Source organism: Thermobia domestica, chromosome 5, assembly GCF_964235325.1.
Source record: "Thermobia domestica chromosome 5, izTheDome1.hap1.1, whole genome shotgun sequence".
Taxonomy (NCBI): domain Eukaryota; kingdom Metazoa; phylum Arthropoda; class Insecta; order Zygentoma; family Lepismatidae; genus Thermobia; species Thermobia domestica.
Window position 1 is genome coordinate 35,771,961 of NC_137458.1, and position 26,545 is coordinate 35,798,505.

Genomic DNA, 26,545 nt, shown 5'->3' on the forward strand with positions numbered 1-26,545 from the left:
ATATGTATACTTTCACAATCTGTATTATGCTTCTTTCCTTCGTCCATTATGCGTCTTTGCAGCACGAGGTTTATTTCTGTTGAGTAACATTATTGAGATATCATGTTAAATTATAAATCCATGTCTCACACAACATTGGTGTTGAATATATACCCCATACTCCAGTCTATTGAAATTAGTATCTTATCTCAATATAGAAAGCAACACTTTTCCTGAGTTCCTTGGTGAATATACTATGCGACCTGGCAGATCAGCATCCAATTAGTTTACCATTAACCACAGTTTGATGTTGAAGTTGAGCGTCCCGTTTCAGCACAAAGCTTTATATGAGACACTGACCTGTAGAATCCGCAGTAATGCGTTCAGTGTTTGTAAGGTCTTCCACTGAGAATCAACCACGACCCCAGGCGCAGCAAAGACGTACACCACTAGACAAACGTCAAGGGCTAAGCAAACTTTTAAATTATCAGATTTCAGGAAAGAAATATAAATTAAATCCTAGAACCACTGCTACACAGGGTGCGAAATACTGAGGATGGCCATTTCCACACTTCAAAATTTTGGAAGAAAATTCATCCTCAATAATTTACTGGCGAGATATGGTGACACTGACACTGTCAGAAGTATACAAACTATTTACAGTAAATCTGTGCAGTTAGTGGACAACCTAGTGGTTAAGCATTATCCCTAACCTTACATAGTTCAATAATTTTGGATGTTCAATATATGAAATCTTCATTTCAAAACTTTCCAGTGCATTTTTTTTTTACTTATTTATCTACTCCTCTCTCTCCCCGATCATAACTGTTATTATTTCGCATCCTGCTGCTACATAATTGAAATAAATTATCCCTACATTCTACGCAATAACTGATATAAGGTTTCATGAAAACAATCAGCTTGTATTACAATGTTATTTATTGAACTTATTTACATTTTTTGTATTATTTCTAACTTATTTCCTTAATTGGGTTCCTCAACTTCAACGGTGTCACCTTCCACTACAGGTTTTGAATTTCTTCGTTCTCTGCAAAATAACGATCATAAATACGTACTGAAAAACATGTAATTGATTGCACAGTTAAAAGAAAACATTCATATTGTTTACCTTATAAATACGCTTTCATTAAAATACATTATTATTCTTTGAAGTAAGTGCCACACAAAGCAACAGAGTCTGGCACTCGTTTCTCAGATCTGGTGATATATGGCTTGGAAGCACTCCAAATATGATCTCTATAGCATTACGTTAGAATTTTTATAGTGAATTAATATTCCCTAATCGAGCTCACCTATTCAGATGTTAGATTTGCAGTGTGACACTTCTTATTCAAAGTGTCTTGACTGTCAAATAAAATATAATTCATCTTCTCATACTGAAAATTAATAAAGTAATTTTAAACACTACTATACACAAACATTACGCAAACACTATTTCGGTTCAGCGGAGTCCCTTATATTCTACATTTTACGTTTTACAGCCTTATTCGATTAAATTTTGACGATCACTCATAAGAAACACTTGAAAGGAAAGAATCGCGTTTGTTACAATTACAACATACTCTCCCATAGTCTGATATTTAGTCGTCTCGGGATCGCACGGATATGTCTGGGTCAAACAGGGTCAGGGATCTGATACTTCGTGATCACGAGTCACGAAGTATGTGACCCGTTTCATCACTGGTACCACTGCATGGTATTTATTCACTTTACCTATTTCAATGTTCTAGTGCCAGTAAATTTTCAGTAGAAGTTTTTTCCTAGCTGAAAACGTGCATTGTTCTGTGAGAGCATCAATTGAGATAAATCCAGAAAATGTCATATTGACTCACTCGGTACTGTTGTATAAGTACGGCGTTACGAAAAACAAACGAAGTGACCACTGATATAAGAAATCACTGAGGGATGGAAGAACAAATATTTACTTATTTCTTTAATTTTCTCTCCATGCCTTGTATGAAATGCAATCTGATCTCACGATTCACAGGAAAGATAGGCCATAAGCGTGTGAACCTATATACCTTGTATTCTTCACGGAGCAACACAAATGATAGATGATGACCTACAAGGCGTTATCCTGCGTAATGTACAACAGAACGCATGGGAAAGTGTAGTTCGCAATTTACAGGAAAAGCGTAAGAATTTACTAAAATAGGTACCGTGTACACGGACAACTTCGTACCATTTTGCAACGAGTTTGGAACATACCTTAGAGGTTCAATGAAATATTTCTCTTTAAAAATATAAAAAAAAAGTTACTGGTGACTAAAACGTAAGGAGGTGTTGAGCAACAATTCTCTGGATTTATTTGTGACAGTAAAACAAACGGATTTCAATCCTGAGCCTTACAGCGGAGGAATACATCTTTGCAACGTTTCATTCTTTCAAAACACAAGAATCACTGATAGGAAGACATGCATATTGCCTTCATCATACATATCAAATGAAGAAGGGATGACTCATTACCGTAACTGTAACACTAAGTTTATTTGACCCATATTCATGGAACGTCGTGTCGGAATCATTAGCGTCGTTTCACAATTCATTATAGAGAAGTAATAAATACTCCTGCAACTTATCGACCTAGTTCTTTATATCCCATCTTTGAAAGCAGAAACATTTCTCAGTGTACATGGCACAAAGCAGGCAAATCACTTCATTTACTTCAATCCAGTCAAATTCTGAATGCATTTTAAGACCTATGTCTCCCTATTTATTTTCCTGGTAATTTGTTGTTGAGTGTTTACGCATACGCATACTTTGGCGTGCTCCATCCTATTGAAATCTTTTTGTCTTTGGGGAAAAAACTACTCTTACTTTTTTTTTTAAATTTAGTTTTATTACTGCCACTGCTGAATGAAGTCTTTATCTTGTGGATAAAACATTAACCTTTGTTTCTTGTTCAATTTTGGTGTTGACTACTTCTTTTTCATACTGAATGAAGTCTTATCTTCCGGGAAACTCGGGAATGTCTTTGTAAGAGAGAAATGTGCATTTACTATTATTTTGTCTTTTAACAAAATTTTCTAACTGCTGAAGTCTTTATCTTCTAGGAAAAAAAATTCTTGATTAGTTTTAATGTTATTTTACTTCTTTTCTATCTCCTGAATGAAACCTTATCTTCTGAGAAGGAAAAGAAACTACAATACCATTCTGTATCTTAATTAATTATAGTGCTTTATTGCTTGTTTCTATACTAAACGAAATAATCTTATCGTCTGAAAGATTCTGCAATTGCATATTTCTCTATTACAATGGCATTGCAGAGTTTTCCAGAATGTAAGATGGTTTCATTTAGTATAGAAAAGAAGTAATTAACTCTAATCAATCAAGAAAGAGGGTGGTATTGTAGTTTTTCTCTCAAGAGATGAGTTCGTTCAGTAGATAGAAAAGATGTAAAATAACAATAAAATTAGTCAAGACAAAAAGAGGTTAGTTGCTTTCTGTTTTTCATGCAGCAGGTGGGAAATGTTTTTAGAAGGCAACTATAACAGTAAGTGTCTCTCTCTCCATTACTGTGACATCGCAGTTTTCAAAAAAATGAAATTTCCTTCAGTATAGAAAAGAAGTAGTCAACACCAAAATTAATCAAGGAATAAACGTTAGTCTTAAAAAAAATTCATCAGCAGATAGGAGTAATCAAAAAATAAAATTAAACTAACAGAGGTACTTTCTTCCAGAAGACAAGAAAATAAAAATGTAAACAGTAATGAATCTCGATTTTAGTTAAAATTTCCACCCTCCGAGGAAAGTAACAGGCAAGTTGCTAAATTATAAGGGATAATAAAATAATAAGGACATACAAGGTAAACATTTTATCTCATTTCACTAAGTTGCAGATCCCTAGCTTATTTAGTGATGGTAAGAACTTTCCGATCTCTCTCGTGATTGTAAGGAAAATAGGTAAAACTATATTTACCTACGCAGTAGTCTAGGCTTCGCCTGCTGCAGCAAAAGACCCAATACTTCCTTCACCGTTTCTTCTGTTGCGTCGGTGTACATCTTACGAACAGCAGCTGAAAAGAAAGATAGAATTTCAAGCAAATACTAGCGATTTTTATTCTTTTTTTTAAAAAAAGTCATTTGAAATAAATTTCCCTCTTAAATAGCTTTACGGAATTATGGTATGGTTTGTAAACGTGGATACCTAGAGCTGAAACTAATTCCTATATTATTTTTCAAGTCACCTAAGCTAGGCCCCTATTTTGTGATTTTTATGTAAGGGTACTATAGAAAGTTATCTTTCACCACACTTTTGGTATATTATATAATGGAAAAGTTACATTTTTCTATACAAGTGTAACAAGACTTTCTTCCGTTAGTGGTGATATGGTTTTGAATCAACGTTTCAAGTCACCTTAAATAACACTACAAAAAACCATTAGGTTTTGGCTAACTTCGTTGTCACGAAAATTTGAAAGACGAAGACGACAAAAAGACGAAAGTTTGACTATTCGCCGTCTTGAAAGCCTGCAACTTTTCTCTTTTTATACTGAAATTGTGGTAACTTCGAAAGCTATATTCTTCTAGTGTTTTATCTGCGTTCTAGTGTTAGACAAAGAGCTCTGAAATTTTGCACCTTTAAAATATCGACAGGGGACACAGTTTGGAATACTATGTAATACTACCAGGCTACCAGTGCTGCCAACCCAATAAAGTTATATTCGTGTGGTAGACAGTATCAAATTTACAGGTATACACGAAAAGTCTGGTGCAAAATTATACTTCACATAGTGATTCCTACACTGTACTTCAATTTAAATTCGTTGACACTATTGACTTTATTTAGCCCTGGAATCATTCCTACATTGGAATTTTATTTGGTTTTAGGTTTTCCGTACACCTTACAAATTGTTTTTGAATGCTTTTTCAAGCAAAGATTTGTTTAAATTGTACTTTGCCAGTAAAGCTTTGTTTACAACATAGAGTGTTGGATTAGTTATTGAATTTCCTATATATTCTACACAGATTTTATATTCACCCAGTAAGGGTGAACACATTTACATATTATACTACTTGACAGTAAAAGCATCCTAAAATACTCAAAGCATACTTTATTCATGAAGAATTACTTCTGATTGCTCGGGACATACTAATATGAGAACACACGTCCAGTACGAGAGAAGTAAGACTTAGTAATTAGCAAACTGGAATTTTGTATGGTTACTAGCATAAATAAATAAATGAAGTTAAATATTTCAGTACAACTTTTCAAATCAACTTACTGTGGATCTTTTTGCACATTTGGGTGGACCCAAAGGTGTGCTTTTTTGCTTCATGATCCTTGGTTTCCTGCCAGAGTAGGAGAATTCCATTGCGAGCTTGTCGCACAAAGTTCTTCTTATTGCATTGTGAGCGAAACCTTTTAAATCCTTACCACCAATTGACAGTAATACTTTTACCTGAAAAGAAGAAAATTATTTAGATCTAATGCATGCTGAAATCGAAAAGAAAAACAATATATATAAGAGTCCGTATTGTTATGTTTTTCTACCAGTGGAAAAAAAACGAAGCATGAATGAAACTAGATTAATTTTTAAATACCGTAATGTGAAGTGTGAAAAAAAAGGGCGTGGAGTTCTGAGTTTCATGGAAGGCCGTATCAAATGGGCTACGTGACTAACAAAAACTGTTTGCCTGGGATTTATTTGGTAACTTTCAGCTTTATATCGGAATTGCGGTTATTTAAAAGGACCATTGTCCGTTTGAATTAGAAAAAATACCATATATATATATATATATATATATATATATATATATATATATATATATATGTGTGTGTGTGTGTGTGTATGTATATGCAAATTACATACACTTCCAAAAGTAACAAGAAACAGTGGGTTAATCAGTGCTGCCAACAAGTAGTGTCAGAAAATAGCTAAATGACGCACAAAAAATAGATAATAATGGTTCAACTTACCTTAAATTATAGGTAACAGAATTTAGGAACAAAGAAAGTAAAATTTTGGTACTTTTTGTCTACTAGTTTACATAGATGTTCTAATATTATCTTTTGATATCCTCAAATCAAACAGTTTCACAATATAATTTGTTCCTTCATTGACTAGAAGTAATAAAATCTCTTTAATTATTTTCAACTTCAAATGCTGGGTATGTCTTGATAACACTATTGATCTATCACAAAAATATATACATACACGTGCACGCATCTTAACAAGAAAAACCCAACCCAAACTAAAAATACACTAGAAACTAATCAAACAACTGACTATGGAGAAACCAGATTCAGGAATCCCAATTTACCGTGACGGATAGGTGAGACTGATAAAAGATATCTAATCTACTGTGACAATGTAAGTGCTGTTGTAAACAGAAGAATTAGAAAAATACCAAGATAAACTACTTTTTTTAGGTTTTTCATATGTTCTAAAAAAATTGACTGCAAAAGATTTAATTGCCGCCTAAATGACTATATTAGCAAGTATGAATGGCAAGTTGACCAAAATTCAGCGGCGGCTGGTACTAGGGGAAACTGTTGTACCATGGAACACTTTTTGCGGTTTCCAAGATATAATCTTACCAACAGTTATTTCTGCAATTCTATTGCAGCGCATTTAAACTTGGATGTTTTCTGAATGAAATTGTGTCATTATTTAAGTTTTTATTTTCGTTCTTCGTTATGTTTTTAAGCTTTCAAAAATTCCCAAGAAAGTGTTCCATGGTACAAATGCTCATGTACCTTGGAACACAGCCTCATGTACCTTGAAACATATATTTCTAATATGGTAATTCACAGAGATAAAGTCACAAATAATTATTCTAAGATTTATTTTGCATATCCAGATTTGTTGTTTTTGATATACAGAAGCGTATGAAAGAAAAGAATGGAAATTTTAATACTTACTCTAATCAGGCTTTTACCTTCATATTGAACCTAATATTAATCGGAAGGTTAACCTTATTTATTTATTTATTTATTGAAAAATTCGTAAGCTTAGCAATAACTAAAGTATGAAAAAGACACTATAACAATATTCTATTTGTTAGTCTATTCTTAAAATCCTTAAGAAGAAAAAAAAATAAAGAATAAAGGTTCTAAAACAGTTACAAAATTGATCATATGTTGAGCATACTATTTTCTAATTCTTTGCACGTAAAGTAGACAGGCCTATCAGAAGATAACATATGGAATTGCTAAATTAGGAAATATTGACTTATTCGTGGAAACGGTCTCGGCCTGCGTGATCTATTACTTATGTACCTCAATGTTGCTCAATTATACGAACCAAATCCACTTGAAACCACAATTGTTCAGACATTCTACTGGAGCCTATTGGCCGAACGGGTGGTAGCAGTACCACTATAATATCAGATGCATTCACTTCAGACTGTCCTGCAAACTCTTCATAAAATTTATTTGCAGTACCTGAAATATGATTAAATAACTTGATTTTAAATTCGTTGTAATTAGATTCAACTGAACAAATCTTTCCTGTATAAAATTCAATGCTTCGTTTTTTCTTAAACTGCACCAACACATAGTCATCCGGATTGACATTATGGCTTCAATGCTTTCGTCTAATTCAACTTCTGTGCTCATCAGTTCTGCAAGCATAACATCACTATCATAATTTTCATACAGGCTTATGTTCTCAGATTCTTCATCAGATGTTTCGAAACTAATTTTTCTATTGGATTTGTTTTTTTTTCCTTTTCTTTGCTGTTCTTGCTTCTTATTTCCTTTCTGTGTGGCTCTGTGCTCTTTCTTATCTTTCAATTCTTGCTTTGCAAGTGTGTTTCTTACTACTCTACTTCTACCTGTGAGAGTCTTTCTTCGACATTTTGTACTTTACGGAGTTTGTGCTTTCTGGTTTGAATGTGCTTCCTCTTTTAAAAACTGATGTAGAAGGCAAAACTTGCACGAGTTGCACAATTGTTTCGCTTCGTTCATGCAACAGAATGTTGACCTTTTCACATATATCATTTAGATGACAATCCGGCCGATGGTCTGTTAGTGAAGCTGGTAAAAAGTCTAACTCCAAGAAAATGATTGTATCTATAGGATAAATCACTGAACAACGAAAACCACTGGTGATATTTGATATGCTGAAGGCACGCGCGGATAAATAATTCCCAACACTTCGGCCACAGCATAAATATCAAAATGTTTCCCTGGATTATTATGTAAACATTCTTCCACAGCTTAGTTATAAAAAACATTTTAAAGGACCGTAAACAGCCACATCCAGTGGTTGTAGCCCTGAAGTATGGGAATGGGAAGTCAGCATGACAACCTTAGCTTCAGCAGTCATCTCAACAGCCTCGAGAGATAAGTGAGTTTCATGGTTATCGATGTGGCCATTGGCCACATTTGTTATGTATATAGTTAATCTCTCCCCTCCGTCCTCACATTTCACACTATGCTCAAATGTTTCTTCCTCTGACTGTCTAAAATATTTCAGATGTCGGGATAAAATAGCTAAAGACACTTGGTAAACTTTGCTAACTTCACGAATGGAAATACGCTTCTCAGGCTCGGAAATGACTGCTTTAATTGTGTTCTTGATTGAATTTGGGTTAATGGCAAGCCTTTTCTTTCCTATCTTGCCTCTTGGCATTTCGATTCCTGCAACGATAATAAAAGAATGTTCAAAAAATACACTTGACAATGAGTTCATGTACCTTGGAACATGTTCCAAGGTACAAGATGTGTTTCTGTTTCATGGTACAAGAGGCTGTAGACAATTACTAAAATGCCGCAATAATGTTAACGCTACCTTCAGCGTAGAAAAACAAGTCACAAAAATGCTCACCTAATCTCCCTGAACTAATACATTATTACAGATTAAACAAACAACAAACAGTAATGGCACTAAAATACAATATTTCAATTTCTAAATAGTTCGTTTTATCCCACAAAAATTTTTTTTCACTTTCATAAATCACATATGCTTCTGAGCACAACGAAAGCCATATTGGGACTGTCTGACAATGTCAAAGCATCATATAGTTCATTCAATCACCACAAGATAGTATAGCAACTCAGAAACATGCGAATGTTCCAAGGTACACTATGCTCAAGGTACAACAGTTTCCCCTATATGTTGCATGGTTGTGCAACCGGATATTTTTTAATACTAAAACTATTTTTAAGTATTAATGTAGTGTATCAGTAAAAAAATAAACCTCTGCTCTTGAGCGCAAAAACAGTATTGATGCATTTCTGAAAAAAGTAAATTAAAAAACGGAAAGAAAGAAAGAGATTTACATTTCCGGTGGCAGCGAACGTTGCCACTGGAAGCAGTAATATCGAGCATATGGCAGCAAGCTCCTATCTGTTAACATGGGGAAGTGGATTTATTCTTGCATCGCTCCTATCTTCCCGTATAGCTTTCTTGTGGTTGCCTTTCTTCCGCAACTGGTCAGCTTCTGTAATAGTTACAAATTCCTCCGCTTAGCAGCGCTTGACTCAATTCATAGGGTGAGGGAGATACAGACGCTTGGAAAAAAGAAGTTATTCACAAAACAAACTCGCAAAGAACAAATATAAGTTTGGTGGTAGCAGGGACGAATCCAAGCTGAAAGTTTGGGGGGCGGTCGTTCGAAGTCAATAGATTTTATTTAACATTTATAATACAAAAGTGAAAATTCTTGGGATAAGATTTATTTTTTAAAAAACCTATTCTGGGGGGGGGACATCGATCGAGTCTCGAAGAAGAAAATGTCTTACTACTGGTCTAATTCCTAGCTCTGTGTCTTTCGTGCACATGATTCTGTGTTCGATTTCCGGCGGAGAGCATAAATTAATATCAAATCATTCACTTCCAATACTCATCTGTCTTCTTTAGCCTAATTTGCTGGAATGTTAAAATATTTTTTTTTTCATTTTCGAAGGAAAACATCTTAGATTTCATGCTTCTTTACAGACAAAAATACGTGGTTTCTGAAAGTGGACTTTTTGTACCGTATATTTATACAAAGAAATGCTAACAAAATGCATATTGTCGGAGGAGAAAGGTGTTTCTGGACCATAAAGAAAATAAAGCGGAAAATATTTGCGGTAGCGATGCTTTCTATTCAGAGAAACTTGGCGAGTAGCATTTCAGATTTCAATAAAGTCATAGAAAATTTGAAGCCCAAAAGATCGAAGAAAGACCTTCCATTCTAAAATAATGCATAGATTATATAATTAAATAATTTTGTTTAACTGCGTGCATGCAATTTTCTTGCTTTTTTTCTGCTTTTCGGATTAACGCCATCATTCATGGCTTACAGCACCTACTATATATTCGATTTATCTCGTGTTCAATAACATGAGTGTAGAGGTTTTGTATATAAATAGTGTATAAACGTACATTGATAGTGGTTGTTTGAAAAAAAGGAAATAGCTTATATATTAAATCAATATTAGAGAAACAAATTAATCAATAATATATAAATAGAGCTTAAAAAACTTTCCTCTTCATATTTCCTGAATATTTTTGGGGGGAGGGGGACACTTGCGCGTACCTACATACCTTTGATATTGCAACATTGCAACCGGTGCTTGTACAGACTACTACCCGCTACTGCCAAAATTATAGTCCATAGCTAATACACATGATAATGGCTAAATTGGCCAAAATGGAGTTGATGCTAACATTTAGTCAAAAAAAGAGATGTTCGAAAAAGACGTAAATTAAAAGATATAACAAAGATTTGAAACCTGCTTCATAACTTGTACAGTTTTGATAGGACACTTACATATTTCTTTCCGAAGTTAGGAACTTCAAGCTTTCTCTCAAATGTTTGAAAATCATCCAACGTTCGCAGAGGCAGAAGGCCAAGAAGTTCGGATTCTTCGTTTATGGACTCTGCTTTCACACTCACATCATTACTTAGAAGTGTGTCGACTTTCTTCTCGACGGAAGATACTCTTTCACTAAGGTCAGCTAAAGTAGATTGCATTTGGCCAAATACCATTCTGATATCTGCAATAAATTTTAGGAAATATTGTTTTGAAGGTGTTAATATAACTAGAAAATATACTATTTCACAAATCATTGAAACAATAAAATGTACATTCATGACCAAAATGATTGTCGCATATCTATAACTGTCTTCTTGTAAGAATATAATTTGATAATGATTTTACAGGATACTTTTAATACCGATACTATGTGTATAATCGAGAAATGTATATTTGTAGAAAATTTTGTAGGGAAAGAATTATAAGCACGTAAATTAGAATGAGTAAAACAAATGGACAAGAAAGTTTTATTTTCGTTTTATTATTCTTATTTACTGCTCTTTTGACATGAAATTTGCCATATACATGTCTTTGCCGATAATGCACATACCAACATTATAAGAAATACAGGGCGAATTCGTTATCAAATTTTATTCGTAAAATAACATATTTATAGATATGCGACAATAATTTTGGACATGAGTGTACGTTTGTGGTGGACAAACACCGTGTGCGTGGGTTTTCTCAGGGTTCTATCGTTCCCCTCCACTTTCTTCACTCCATCATTTAATTCATTCTCATCATCACCGTCTCCTTTAGGCTGCCCCGCATAACCGTGGGACAAAACTCAAAGATTTTATTTTAATATGATTTCGCTGTTCATTTAATTAGAAATCTTGGGGGGGGAGTGGGGAACAATTAGGAACACGTGTGTAGAAGACCACTACGTTGGAGAATTATGACCAGGTCATTAGAGTATGACGTCATTCATTAGCACTGCGGAAGGAAAGGGTTGATTGCTCAGAGGTAGAACGTAGCCTTTTGGTGCGACGGATCTTTGGTTCAATCTCCGGCCTCATGAGTTTATGATGGACAATATCATATTCGTGAGGGTTTTCCCGTTCTCATGCCACTAATTCCTTCATAATCATTCACTATCATTAGTCATCCGTGTATCTTAACATTAACCCTAGGAAGACTAAACTATAATTGGTCACGTGAAAGACCAGGGACGGCGCTAAGGGTGGGCGGGGGTGGGCAACCGCCCACCCGATGGATGGCCTCGCCCACCCATCCGCCCACCCCAACAGAACAGGGGTGTCATTAAGGGGGGACAGGAGGGGGCAATTGCCCCCCCCCGCAAGATTTTGAGGAATACATATACTTTATCGATTGTCTACTAATATACTAGTGCAAACTGTGAAAGTCTTATGTTGTTGGTGTTCTTGCCCCCTCAAGCGAAGTCTGAAATGACACCCCTGCAACAGAAGTAGAATAATGAAGGTGACCAGTGCCGGATTTAGGTTTGATGGGGCCCTAAGCTATTGAAGATAATGGGGCCAATTTATTTCTAGCATTCTTTTACAGCGACAAAATTTCGCCTTTTCTGTTTGAATATATGCTATATGGTAATTTATGGACCTAATACATATCTATTAAGTAAATACGTTTTCGTGTATATTTCGTTAACTTACTGTTTTGAATACATTACAGAAAAACTGTAAAATTTGTAAAATTAGCGGTAGTTTAATTTGGTACCAATAAAGTCCCTTGCCGATCTTTTTGCACCAACTATGATCAACGCTGCACGCCATGCTTCTACAATATGTGGAGACCGCGACATTTCTCATTTCAAGTTGTTTCTATTCAGTTGGGTAAAGTTTGAAACGTTTCCAGGGATCCGTGTAAGTAAATACAGTCTAAATATCATCCAGGGTTGGTAATTACTGCCTGAAGCTCAACTAATCGTGTGAGCTTTTTCCAGGTCAGGTTACTGGAGTAACTCAAAATGGAATGCAACCCTCGAAGATTACACAAGGTGTAATACGACACAAATTCGCTGGAACCAGAGGCGAACTTAGAAGGTTAAAACTGGAGAAGGGGCAACTAAAACCCAGATTATAATAGATATATCGTGAGTTTACTTTAAACTTTCAAAAATATGTAAGTAATGGCTTCAATTATTTTTCACTCAAAAAACTGGGATCGTAGACCTCTCCGGCCCCTGGCTAGATACGTCTCTGGCTGAAAATCATAAAAACATCGTTAAAAAACCTAACTGTTGCACTAAAATTATTATAAGACCTATAAATGTAGGTAGCATCTTTTTACTGCGACGTGAAAAGATGTTGGTACCTTGCCTTGCTATGTAGTAACCAGTGGCGTATTTAAGGGGGTGGCTTCCGGTCTTAAGCCCCCCGAAACCACTTAGTATAGTAAAGTAAATGAAATATCTTGCAGAATGTTCACATTTCCAGGCAAAGCCCCCCCCCCGAAAGTTAGCAAAGCCCCTCCCGAAACAAAATCGTAAATACGCCACTGGTAGTAACTAGTGCCGATAACCTATTGGATTCAGCCTGTTGCATACTAACTTACACAAGGTAAATTCGGGCAGTTCTGAACGTAACAATACATAAAATACTGTTAATATATACAAACGAACGACTCATATGCCTAGAACGAATGGATGAAATCACTACGATTCGTGCTCCTATTCTTTCCTTTAGTCAGGGGCGGATCCATTCTGAATGTTTAGGGGGGCAGTCGTTCGAAGTCAATAGGTTTTATTTTTAAAATAAAAACATTCAATTCTGGGGGGCGATCGCCCCTTGAATCTGCCCCTGCCTTTAGAGCTCATCCGTGGCTAAGCGGTTAGCGTACGCACCTTTGGCGTGGGAGACCCGGGTTCGATTCCCGGTGGGAGCTCATGTGGTTCGGATTCCACGTTAATCAGTAGGTCCCGTCTCATGTAGCCTCGCTGCTGAAAGGAACGTTAAACTCAACATGAACTCAACTCTATAGATCACTATGAAAATCAGTGCCAAGTTCTGAAAGTTATGAAAATACTTCTGCAAACTACTTTTCATACTTACGTACAGCGAAATAAAATAGCTATAATTTCGCGATGTAAAGATTATTGCCGCTTAGGGCTGTAATTCCTTTATATTTTACTATTATTTCACGAGCTTGTCGTTTCATGCCTTCTTAAGCATCCACTGTTACCAGACTCAATTTCTTGTCGAATTCCAAATAGTACAAGAAAGGGTAGCACTAGAGTTCTATCCGCATACAAGATACTGTATCACTTATGCTGTGAAGTCTTATTAAAGTAGCTAAGTGTAATGGCTGGAAAACATGGTCCCGATTACAAATGGGGCTCTGAAACAAAATCCCCATTACAAGCGGAGCTGGGAAACGAGGGTTCCATTATAAGCGGGGCTGGGCAACAGAAATCCCATTGCAGGCGGGTTGGAAAACAGGGCCCTATTACTTGCTTCATGAGAGCTTAATACATAACAGTACAGAACACCGTTGTTGTATGTGCGTTTTATCTTATTTGCTTTTTCTTATTATTTGGAAATGACATTACAGCCACTTTTTCTTTAAAATTTTTGGGGCCCCCAAGAGAGCTATAGCTTGTTTAGCTTATACGCAAATCCGGCACTGAAGGTGACATCCTGTACTTCACAAGCAATAGGTATTACTTTCGATTGTAATGTAATAGGTTCTATGACTCTGTTTAACTCTGCAATGGACAATGATTTTAAGACAGATACTTGTAGTAATATAATGATGCCAAAAGTCGTGATTAATGAATTGAAGTTTAACACACACGCACAATCGTGCTATTGAAACACCAGTGTTTGTATGTGCTGCACTGAAAAAAAAAAGTGCTTTTTAAAAAGCCAACTAAATAATGATCAGAGCTGGCCAGTATTATCTATTGTCTCATTTTGAGAGAGGGAGGAGAGTAGGGCTTTGTGTCAAGGGCGCCGATCCTGGGGGCCCAAGGGGGCCCGGGCCCATGTGCGCCCCCGCATTTTATTTATGAATATACAATATTTGGCATAATTTGAATTCAATTTGTCTTAAAATCCTCATGCATGCCTTCTGCATCTGAATGCCCCCCCCCCTCCACATTTACAGAGAAATCGGCGCCCTTGCTTTGTGTTGGCGCGATAGCTTCTTATAAGAGGTTTCCAACTTGCAATTGTTTACAGCAATGTACCACATGTCTTACCCGTGTGGCATTAAACAGATTTGTAAAAACCCTTATTATAGCATTGTTGAGTTGATCTCTGTTGCGTTCAGAAGTCTTGGCGGTCGGTGCTTGTTCAGCTAATATGTCGAAAAAATTTAGCGATTTCTTCTCAGGCTCGGTGTCTTTCTCGTGTTCAAAGAAGCGCGATTTTCAATCCGTTGATGTTAGTGATAATCCTTCTTCAATGGGGAAAAAGACAAAAAATACAAATACATGTGACAACCAGGATTCGCAATTTGAAGTGTTCGATTTCGAGGAAAGTGAAAATGAACTAGATGTTGGAGAGAGCGAAGACTTCTGAACACCGTTATTATTGTTTAAAAAGCATTGCTTCTGAAGTTACTCATTTATATTTTTTTGTCTCTTGCTTTCTTGTAATAAATACTTCAAAGATAAAAATGTTTGCAGCAGCCTATTTTATCCTTGTTTTACTTTACCTACTTATTGTGTATTTTATATTATTAACGAAAAGTAGAGTATTATCTGAGAGTGTGCGTTGTTTGAACCTTCTTTTATTTCTATGCATTCATGGAGGGAGAGGAGGTAAAGCAGTCTTGAACTTCTTCGACTACACAGAACACACCGTTATTATTGTTTAAAAAGCTGAAAGTAGAGGTAGTGTGTGTGCCACGCGGAATTCGGTAGGTCGAGCATATTGCCACGAACTCCCGCAGCCCATCCTAAGTCCTGCATTTCTTCAGTCTTACCAGGTGAATGCTGGAATGGCACCTTCTATAAGGCCAACACAGCTGTTTTCCACATCCTTGTTTCTCCCCTATTTCGGTCTGAGCCTTAGCTAACTAAAGAGTATAAAAATTGAAATTTAATTATTGTCAAAATATGTCTACATTGCCCAGTTCTCATTTTCGTTGTCCGCCCACCCAGCAACTAGGTCCGCCTCTTTCCGCCCACCCCATCAAGCGTTCCTGGCGCCGTCCCTGTGAAAGACTAAGGGGGGCAATTTTGCTCGCGGTTGTAAATTCCAATTTTAACCCTACTAATGTATTTTAAAGTTATTTAATGGCTGCTACTAATAAATGTGAGTTGTAAAATTATTTTAAGACTTGTGAAATTTTATTTTAATAGGAAATATTACAAATATAAGTCCCAGTACAGACTACTACCGCATTTGGTTAGCAGACATGAAGTAGCTTTAAATACATTAGCCTGTGTAGACAAGTTACTATACTAAACCTGAGAGTATTAAGTTTGCTCAATGTATAAAAGTAGATTATGTTAATTTAGTCATCCATTCAAAGAATAGATAAGTTTACAATGATCCTTTTAAAGTAAAACTGTACTTCTCTTAACACTTCTAAGTTGCAAAAAAAGATGTATTTAGTCACCTGCGCTATTAAAAAAAAAAAAAAAAAAAAACTACCACAATAATGTGCTTTCTAATAAAACTAAATTTAAGTTTAGATTACAGAAGAAAATACAAAAAATTTCAAACGTTGACAAAGAGAAAAAGAAAGTGCGGGTAAATTTGACCAACCTTCGTCTTTCTATGGTTAAGGACATAACAGCGGGGTTATGAAGAACGGGACCTACAGCTTAAAGTGAGATCCGAACCACTACTCAGTTTGCACTCGAGAGATATTGTTCTTCATTTGAACTCGAAACCAGAATCCCTTGATAACAAAGATGATAAATCCACAGACTCATCATCCACGGAGGTCAACTGATAGAAATACGTTGCAGTGATCTTGCATACTTGTGAATATTTTAGGAGCCACTTAAGAACCAAAAGGGAAAGAATTGCAAAGTGGAATCACTCTATAGTTATACACATTAAATCAATGGACAATTTTAAAAGACTACATAGTACAGAAGATCTAATTTAGTCAAAGTCAGAAATATAGGCTTAATTTAATTTGCTAATCAATACCAGAAGTGACTAATAGTTTTGAACCATTCATACTATCTTTCTAAATAAAACCTTTATTATTATTATTATTATTATTATTAACAAACCAGTCAAACCTAACAGAAATCTCTGTTTCGTCGATCTACTTTCCAATGTTATAAATTTAGACACTTGATCAGCTTCTGTGGAAAAGTTTTGTGACCGTCCGCTAGTGTGACAGACACTAGAGGCAGTTCGGCGGGAACTCCAAACTTGATAAAATAAAATCACAATTAAAGAGACAAGTTAAAAAAGTACTTTTCACGAATTCCACCCCCACTCAACTTGTGGACGATCATGCCTCCGACAAGGAAAATTCAAGCTTAACCAATGCTGAAGGAGTAGACTGCTGAATAATTTATGATGTACTGGTAAATCGTTTGCAGAACTAGTTGACCTACGACCTCTAGTTTGAGCGGGTTGAGGTCATTTCTCGAGGTTGCGACCTTGTTCAATCGAATCATTAGCCTCAAATTACCTTTACTCTTAAAAAAAGGGGGCGCAACTGTTACTCTATTTTAATCTAAGGTAAACCTATTTAAATAAAAGAAACCTGGTTTGAAGCAAAAATTCCGGTTTAAGTGAAAAAAAGTTTTTTTTTAAAAAAAACACGGTTTTTGCCAATCCTGAAAAATAGCATTATTTCTTTATTACATCCGTTCAGATTGCAAATATTTTTCTGAGATTTTAGATTCAGACTTCAGCTGGTAGAAAAAAAAAGTAAACAAAACCACTAAACTCAATCAAGAGACAGAAGTTACTGTTTTTAGAGGATAAAAAGATTAAAATGTAAGCAACGAAAAACCTAGTTTTCCTCAAACTTACACCCTCGACTTCTTACCTTACAAACTTCAAACTAATATGCCAACTTATTTTCGCGTAATAATCCATTTTGAGTTATTGTTAATATCTAATAAGTAATTTTTCGAAATTCATCGTTCTTTTACCCTAAACCCAAAAGTCCATACCTGATCGAACCTTTCCTTGCACTTATTGTGAAGCGATGAAATGAGTGATATCATTTAATCTAAGATTGATGAAGTATACCTTAGAATAAGTAATTGTTACCAAATAAAGTCGGACATAAGTATTTATATTCTTCATTTGAACTATTTCAATTTTGCCACCAACCTCCGAATAAATATGGAAGAACATAAGGAACGAAAATAGGCATGATGCATTCTAAAATGAGTGAAATGTCCAGGCTTGCTGTATTTAAATATAATCCGTACCGATTCTTGGGGAAGCCACATCAGTTAAAATTTGTAGTGTATCGGTGAAAGCTAAAACAAGCAAGCTTAGGCAATGTATTAATTCAAAGCAGTTTTCTTCTCGATTGTAGAGATAAAACGTAATTTTCATTACTTTAGCAGACGGCTCTCCAAATTTATATCGATTTTGTTGATTTTTTCACTAGATTTCACTACTTTACAATTGCTTTACGAACCACAGCTGAGCGAGTGGAGGGAATTAGAAGCCCCGTAGGACTCATTTTTTCCTTATCTTTTAAGTTACACACGATTGGCATTGCAGCAATTGTAGACGGTCATTTTCCAAAACTTAACATACAAATACTGGCATTTCGTTCCTTGCTTGTATTCAACCGCCTTCCGCCCTGGCAAATAGCCCCACCATAATATACTTACTTTCCCATGTATACTAATTTGCACATATAATTTATTGAGTTTAAAACACTTACATTATCATTTAACTACCTTCACTATTAATATGGGGTTAACTTTAGCAGATGGCTCTACCTAATTAAATAACTTATTTTAATGTGTTTAGACTTAATAAATCGTATCTGTTATATAGAATCCTACGAAATGGGAAATTAAGTATGTTTTGCTGGATCTAATTGACAAGGCGGTAAGCAGATGAATGCAAGCAAGGAATGAGATGGCAATAAGTACATATGAAGCTTTGGAAAATGACCGTCTGCAATGGTTGCAATGCCAAACGTGTGTAACTTAAAAAGTAGGAAAAAACGAGCCGTGCGGGGCTTCTATTCCCCTTCGCTCGCTCAGCTATGGTACGTAAAGTGTTATGTAACGGCATATTTTTGGAACTGGGGAGGGGCAATATTTTGCTTAAATCTTGTACTTTCTTACTACATATTCTGTAATTTTTTTTTGTTTACGTAGGCTAAGTTAGTTTAGCTTAGGCTGGGTTAAGATACTTGGGCATTACTCGAGCAGACGGTTCTACCAAATGTTCACACATTGCATTTTCCGGTTTCTTTTTTTAGAATATCTACTAAATGAGGAGCTATTGCATAAATCACGAACCAACTTGTGCTAGGTGGCCCAAAAAAAGCACGAATGTCATTAACCGAGTCAGGGCAGGAGCGCAGCAGGGGGTCCCGAGCGGAGCGAGGGGCTGCGTCCGTAGAGAGCAGGCATGTCAGTGACGGAGGATATGCACATAAACGAGGAAAGTGAAAAAATACATAAAATATCCGCAATAATTTTTACATGGTGATTTTACCTGAATTCGTACTTTCTTCCTATATTTTCTGTGTTTTTGATGATTTAGGTTAGGTTTGGTTAGTTATGTTAGTAATTACAGTTACGTAACACCAACTCATTTCTCCTGTAAACACGGTGATTTTACCTGATTTTGGCCCCCAAGTTCCAAAATTATCTATACGTAACAGTATTATCTCAAATCTAGTGAAAAATGACCACAAAATCGATATAAATATGGTAGAGCCGTCTGTTAAAGTAATGCCTTAACATGTTATCAAGTATTCCACCTCTAATTTTTAATATGGTAAAGCCGTCTGCTGAAGTTAACCCTCTAATTTTTGTACTGATGTTCAGGGGCGCCCGAAATTTTTTTTTCTAGGGAGGAGCCCATCTCCATGGATGCTATATTTGCTATATTACGTATACATTTTTGTAAGCCAGAAGGGGGCCCGGGTCCTACCCTGCCCTCCCCTTCGGGCGCCCATGCTGATGTTAATTGTCAAGAGCCATCACTGACATTAAAGAATCCAATGACTAAAAATTGTATACATTATACGGATGAACACATACTTACAAAAAAAAAAAGTATAAGCATAAAATTCCATCCATATTTCGAAAGTAATGAAGTAACACTAGTGTATAAAATTATCCTAAAAGCGCTCAGCGCGCCAGTTTAAAACAAAAATCACCTTTTTATTTTGTAACTAAAACTAAATTAGGGCTTACTATTACATTTTATACACAGAGCTTACCTTTGTTTACCTTTTGGAAGAAATCAAGCACCAAATATCTAAGACTACTCACCAATCCTACAGATGGCTCCATTTTCTAAACAATCGACAAACGTCAAGCGTTTTGAATCAAGCTTGAAATAGGCTTAGTAGAAAGTTGATAAATTCAAGCTTCTCTTCAAGTTAAAAACAAGCTAAAATAAACGTTGATTGTCGCTTGTCACATTCAAGCTTCTTTTCAAGTTAAAAACAAGCTAAAATAAACGTTGATTGTCGCTTGTCGCATCAACTGTACATTGCTAAGCCAAAATCAAGGGAAAGCGACCCTTGATTTAAGCTTACATGCTATCTGGGATGTATCCACACATGTGTTGCAAACCCCTGTCATCGCGTATCGTTCGTAGTATAGGGCAGTGGATTAAAGCGTCAACAACACCAGTTTGTAGTTAAGTAAACATGGCGCAATTTGTGCCTGATAAAGTGTTTTTGCCGGGTGTCCTGCTGCATTACTTTAACATGCAGAAAAGTGCGACTGAAAGTCATCGTATTTTGGTGGAAGTGTATGGTGACCATGCTCTAGCTGAGCGAACGTGTCAGAAGTGGTTAGCACGGTTTAGAAGTGGTGATTTCGGCTTGGCAGACCAAGAGCGAGCTGGACAGCCAAAAAAATTTCAAGACGAAGAATTGACAGCATTGCTCGAGCAGGATTCGTGTCAAACGCAGGAACAACTTGCAGCAGCATTAGGCGTTGATCAAACAACAGTCTCCAAACGCTTGAAAGCCATGGGAATGATTCAAAAGATGTCACATTGGGTTCCACATGAATTGAAAGACAGAGACGTTGAAAGACGAAAAACCATTTGCGAATTGCTGCTTCAACGACAGAGCAGAAAGGGGTTTCTGCATCGAATTATTACGGGTGATGAGAAGTGGATCCATTACGAGAACCCTAAACGAAAAAAGGCCTGGGTGAAACCAGGTGAACCAGGTCCATCACAACCAAAACGAGATATTCACTGTGCAAAGGTTATGCTGTGCATATGGTGGGATATGAAAGGTGTGGTGTACTATGAGCTGCTGCAACCGGGTGAAACTATGAATGGAGAACGTTATCGACGACAATTAATGCATTTGAAGCAAGCTCTGGCCAGAACACGACCAGAATGGGAGAACAGACATGATAAACTTATTGTTCAACATGATAACGCTCGCCCACATGTCGCAAAACCGGTCAAAAACTATTTAGAAAATGTCGGATGGGAAGTTTTACCCCAACCCCCGTATTCACCAGACGTTGCTCCTTCGGACTACTACTTGTTCGATTGCATGAACAACGATTTGATTGGACAGCGGTTTACTTCTTCAGAAGATATCGAAACATGGGTCTCTGACTGGATCGCTTCCAAGGATGAGGACTTCTTTCGCCACGGAATCCGTACATTGCCTGACAGATGGGCGAAAGTGGTGGCTAGCGATGGACAATATTTTTCTTAAGGTATTTATGTATTTTGTGTTTGTACTACAGCTTCAATGTGTGCGTACCAACCGCACGAATTAATTCCTAGACCAAATATTATATTTTGTAATACACACTTGTCCTCATTTATCTTTCCTTTATTTCCTCATAAGCGCATGACTCGTTTAAGTTACATACATCATAATATAGTTTTCGTACCATATGAGGGCGACAGAAAAGAATTGAGCCAACAACCAATATTTGTCATCTCCATCTGTTACAAAATACGTAACAAATGTTCGATATTGGTCTTGACAATGGAGAAAGAATCAATATTAAGTGGTATTGCAAAAGTTACAAACTTGTTGATAAGCTATTTCTGGCATTGGAATCAATTGAATGTCGTGTGAGTGTAATACACGTGCCTTTATTGACTATTGTCGTTCAGCTTCTTGGGATTTTAGCAATGAATATACTGTATGTGCATATTAAGGGCATACTCCATATAAAGTGAACATTTTTCGTGTCACTTCTGCAGTTCATATTTCCAACAAAAAGAAATCCGCTGGTGTTTCGTTTATGATAGGGCTTCGAGAGCGATAGAATTATAATTAAACTGTAGTTCTCTAGTTGTAGAACTATTTTTAAGGAGTTCGGTTTTTTTCCGCTAGCTCATGCTAGCAATTTACTGAAGATGGTTACGCCCTCTGTAGGGGAAGAGATGTTAGTAAGATTATTGTATTTTGTTTTCAAACAGGATTTGGGATAAATAATGTTTAGGTGGAGGATTTTGATTTACCAAAACTCCTTTTCTATTTCCCCTATATTTCCATCCGCGAGAGACAAAACATCTCAAAAACTGCTTAAGAGGCCCCATCACGGCGAAAATAAAATACCGCTAATTTTACAGTAATTATGTAATACAGTGAAACCTCTGAATAACGGACACTAATGGGACATGGATTTTTGTCCGCTATTGAGAGGTGTCCGTTACAGAGAGGTTACAGAAATGTAATCTCACAATTGTAATTGTATGCAGTAATATACAGTAACTGCATTTTGTATGAGCGTAGATACTTAAAATTAAATATGAAAATATTCTATTTAGTACGCATTTAAATTACTGGGAGGGATGAAGGAGAAATTCATTTCTGTTAAATAATATTATTACTATGGAATGTGTTAATATATTCGTTCTTTGGATGAAAAGGCAAGTTATTGGAAGTGCATATGTTTATTGACCCAGTCCCAATCACAAGGAATATCCTCTTAGTGGAAGTGAAAAGAAAGCCGGGAAAACTCCAAACCCAGACTTGTTCCAGTGTCATAAGTAAAAGAAAACTTACTTTTCCAGAAAAGTAAGAGAGGAAACATTGCTAGTTGAAAATGTTATTGTAAAACAAACATTATTTTGTTATTTAAGAAATTGTCGGGAAAGATACAAGGCCCAGATGAAAAACGGCTAAATTTGTTAGGGAAGGGAAGATCTTTCGCGTAGAATTCTTGGCCTTACGACTGACCTGCATGAGTGTTATTACTTATTGAAGGTTTTCTAGGATTTCCATCAGAAAGCAGTTTATTGCGGGCATAAACAAAGAAGAATTTCAAGTTCAGCTTGAAGCTGTTCTGTTTGATGGTTCACCAGGTCTAGACTCATGATAGATACACTTAGGGGAAAATACTTTTCTGTCTACTGTAATATATTACGGAACCGAGAATAATTGCTGTCCGTTATGAAGAGGTTATTGAAAGTTTGGGGGAAAAAAGGACTGTCCGCGTCCGTATCTCAGAGTGTCCGTTAAAGGGAGGGTTTTGTTCCATAAGAGAACATATAAATTTGCCGGGACGAAAAACTCTGCCCGTATTATAGAAGTGTCCGTTATTGAGAGGTGTCCGTTAAGGGAGGTTTCACTGTATCTTCAAATGGATAAAATATAATCGAAAAGTGGAACAAGAGCTCGTTAGACGATATTATTTTACATGAGATACCGCTATCGCGACTCATTTATCTTCTTTCGATTTCCAGCCATTTAGAAAATCAGCATTTATTTTCGCGTTTTAAATGGCTGGAAACGAATAGCTATTAGGTGACTCGTGATAACAGTACCTCATACAAAAGCGTTTAGCGCGCTATTGTTCCACATTTCGATTATATTTTATCTATTTGAAGATATCACATAATTACTGTAAAATTAATGGTATTTTAATTTGGCAGTGATTAAGCCTCTTAAAGGTTTATCATCAATTGCAGCCAGAATGTAGAGGGTCAAACGTTATAAATCCATTTCGTTGAACGAGCTGATATACAAGGTGTGTTTTTTAAGTAAGTACTATTTCAAAACCTGACCGCTGCATCGCTGCGGTCGGCATCCGGCGCATGCGCGATACGTACGTACATCTGTTGGCAATCTACAGACGCTATTACGGAAACATTCGACAGTATTTACGTAGGTTTGTAAGTAGTTAAAATGCCTCCGCCAATTGAGAATCCCACCGACTGTGAAATACGTGTTGTGATTCGTTTTCTTAGTGTTTCAGGCGAGAAAGCGGTTGATATTCGTTGCCAGATTAGTGAAGTATATGAAGAAAACATTACAAGCGATAGAATGGTAGAGCTTTAAGTGACCTTCTATCATCACTGAAGGCTTGGTGCAGAAAGTTGACTAAAACGTGAAAGAGAACAGACGCTTTACGATTTCGTCGTTATTTGATAAGTTTCCTCAGGTTTCAAGAGCTGTTCTCTATGAAATTGTGACAACACAAATTATTGCGAGTTATGATCACGCTACGTGTTGTAGTTGCTTGCCAAATCATGTAGCAAACTTCTACGAGGATGGTATTCAAAAGCTTGTACGATACGATAATTGCCTTAATATTGGTGGAAACTATGTAGAAAAATAGAATAAGAAACAGGCTTTTATGTAAAAATAAGTCTTTTACGAAAAGTATATATATATATATTTTTAATTTCTAAACGGTACTTGCTTTAAAAAACATACCTCGTATAAATCGGAAGTGCTTTAAATCAATAATTTCCGGTTTTTATGCAGATTACTGTAAGTCAAAAACGGTAATAGATAGCATAGCGATTTCCTTCAATCGTCTGAGCATCTTAATCATACATTTCGTCTCAATTCGTAACTACCTACTAATACTGGAAGTGATAGAAATTCAATACAACTTTCGGTTTCAAAATATTACATTGATCTACATTAAGCAAAAATAATAAGAAATAACGATAAACATTAAAAAAATCGATTTAGCGTTCTAAGAATAGGCACTATCTTTTCTCTTACTATATAATTACATTGGAGGTGGCAGCAAATAACCCCTTCCGGTTTTAGTATTGATCACTGTAGAGTAAAAACGGTAATAGGTAGCGAGAAGCGGTTTTGTGCAATCAATTAGGCTTCTCAAGAATACATATTCCACTTCCAGTGTAATCTCTAGTAAAAGTATAAATGGTAGAAATCTTCTAGTACTTTCAGTTCAATATCAATTGAGAAAAAATTGCCATACAAACCAAACTTCGAACTTCTTTATGTGGTTTACACGTGACACTGCTACTTCTTACATTATGAATATTGTAACTATTAATTCAAATATTTCTGTTCTATAATATCTGAAAGATTAACTGAGAATGTTTGAGTATTCATCTCCCTACGTAACACGTTTACTTAGGATTTATTTAATAGTGCTTAATATAAGGTAATAACAGGGAACCATTTGCTCACTTAAGTTTTGTACATTTCTTTTTTAAAATATAATTTAATGTTATAATCTGGCTTCACACTTGATTGAGTCTACGTTGGTAAATGGTCGATATGGTTGTGAATTGCAAATATAAAGTTGTGGCTCTATTCTGGAAAATGGTCGATAATTAAGAATTGCAAAAATAAAGTAGTGGCTCTACGTTGGCAAGTAGTCGGAACGGTTAGAAATTGCAAAAGTAAAGTCTGGCTGTACGTTGGCAAATGGTCGATATGGTTGTAAGTTGTAAAAATGAAGTTGTGGCTCGAGATTGGCAAGTGGTCGGCATACTTGGAAGTTGAAAAAATAAAATTGTGGCTGTACATTAGAAATCGGTCGGTATGGTTGGGTATTGCAAAAATTAAGTTGTGGATGTACATTGGAAAATGGTCTGTATGGATGGGAATAGTAAAAATAAAGTTGTGGCTTTATATTGGAAAATGGCCGGCACGGTTGGTTACTGCAAAAATGGTTCTACGTTGGCAAATGGTCGCTATTGCAAAAATTAGGTCGTTTCTTTACGTTGACATGGTCGGCGTGTTTGGAAATTGCAAAAATATAGTTGTCACTCAAGGTTGGCAAATAGTCAGTATGGCTGGGAAATTCAAGAGAGTTTATGTTGGAAAATATAGTTGTGAAACTATGTTGAAGAATGATCGGTATGGTTGGGTATTGCAATTATTAAATTGTGGCTGTTGTTTACAAATGATCGGCATGTTTTTGAATTGCAGAATTCAAATTGTAGCTCAATGTTGGCAAATAGCCCGTGTGGCTGGCAATTTCGAAAGGAATGTTGTGGCTCCATGTTGGCAAATAGTCCGTATGGTTTGAATTGCAACGTAAAGCTAGAAAATATGTTTGAGCAACATAATTTAAAGTGCACGTTGTCCAACCAACAATTTGCAGTCATTTATTCAACAATTTTTATCTCGCTCTTCCAATCTCACAATCTGACTCCTTTCGGAAGTGCTACTTTAAGAATTGATTTGATTGGCCAATATTCGGCAAAGCGGTCAATTACAGCTGGGCCAACGTTGGCAGTTACGATAATAACTGGACATGTGAGGAAGAATAGCCAAAATGTTATCAGTTAATTAATATACATCCAAACATTCAATTTAAAATTAAATTTTCCTAACTAAAAAAACATTGAAACAATTAACTAAACCTTATCAGCAATAAAGAGCAGTGGTAGCACAGGTCACCGGATCACTTGCGTCAGGACCTTGTTCAGATCTAGGTCTCACTTCTCAGACCCGGCAACCTGGAAATACCTGGCAACC

The 26,545-nt window shown here is 36.1% G+C and overlaps 2 protein-coding genes across 3 annotated transcripts in view; one reads left to right on the top strand and one right to left on the bottom strand.

Annotated features, from left to right (window-relative positions):
• The window catches only part of LOC145684629 (uncharacterized), a 252,013-nt gene that overhangs the window by 181,679 nt on the left and 43,789 nt on the right, over nucleotides 1–26,545 (top strand). The gene's annotated exons all lie outside the window — the stretch shown is intronic.
• Nucleotides 854–20,098, bottom strand: LOC145684628 (uncharacterized). The gene is made up of 5 exons (XM_081757017.1): nucleotides 20,078–20,098; nucleotides 10,705–10,931; nucleotides 5,226–5,402; nucleotides 3,920–4,016; nucleotides 854–1,027 (listed from the first exon to the last, which is right to left on the bottom strand). The coding sequence occupies exons 2-4, from the start codon at nucleotides 10,921–10,923 to the stop codon at nucleotides 3,972–3,974; spliced, it is 441 nt and encodes a 146-aa protein (XP_081613143.1). The 5' UTR covers nucleotides 10,924–10,931; nucleotides 20,078–20,098; the 3' UTR covers nucleotides 854–1,027; nucleotides 3,920–3,971.

Bases quoted from the DNA above. Each gene is read 5' to 3' on its own strand.
- LOC145684628 (XM_081757017.1), bottom strand. From the start codon at position 10,923: ATGGTATTTGGCCAAATGCAATCTACTTTAGCTGACCTTAGTGAAAGA. The intron at 5,403-10,704 runs GTAAGTGTCCTA...TCTTCTTTTCAG, and splicing joins CTAACTTCGGAAAGAAATAT to GTAAAAGTATTACTGTCAAT. The intron at 4,017-5,225 runs GTAAGTTGATTT...CTTTCTTTTCAG, and splicing joins AATGTGCAAAAAGATCCACA to CTGCTGTTCGTAAGATGTAC.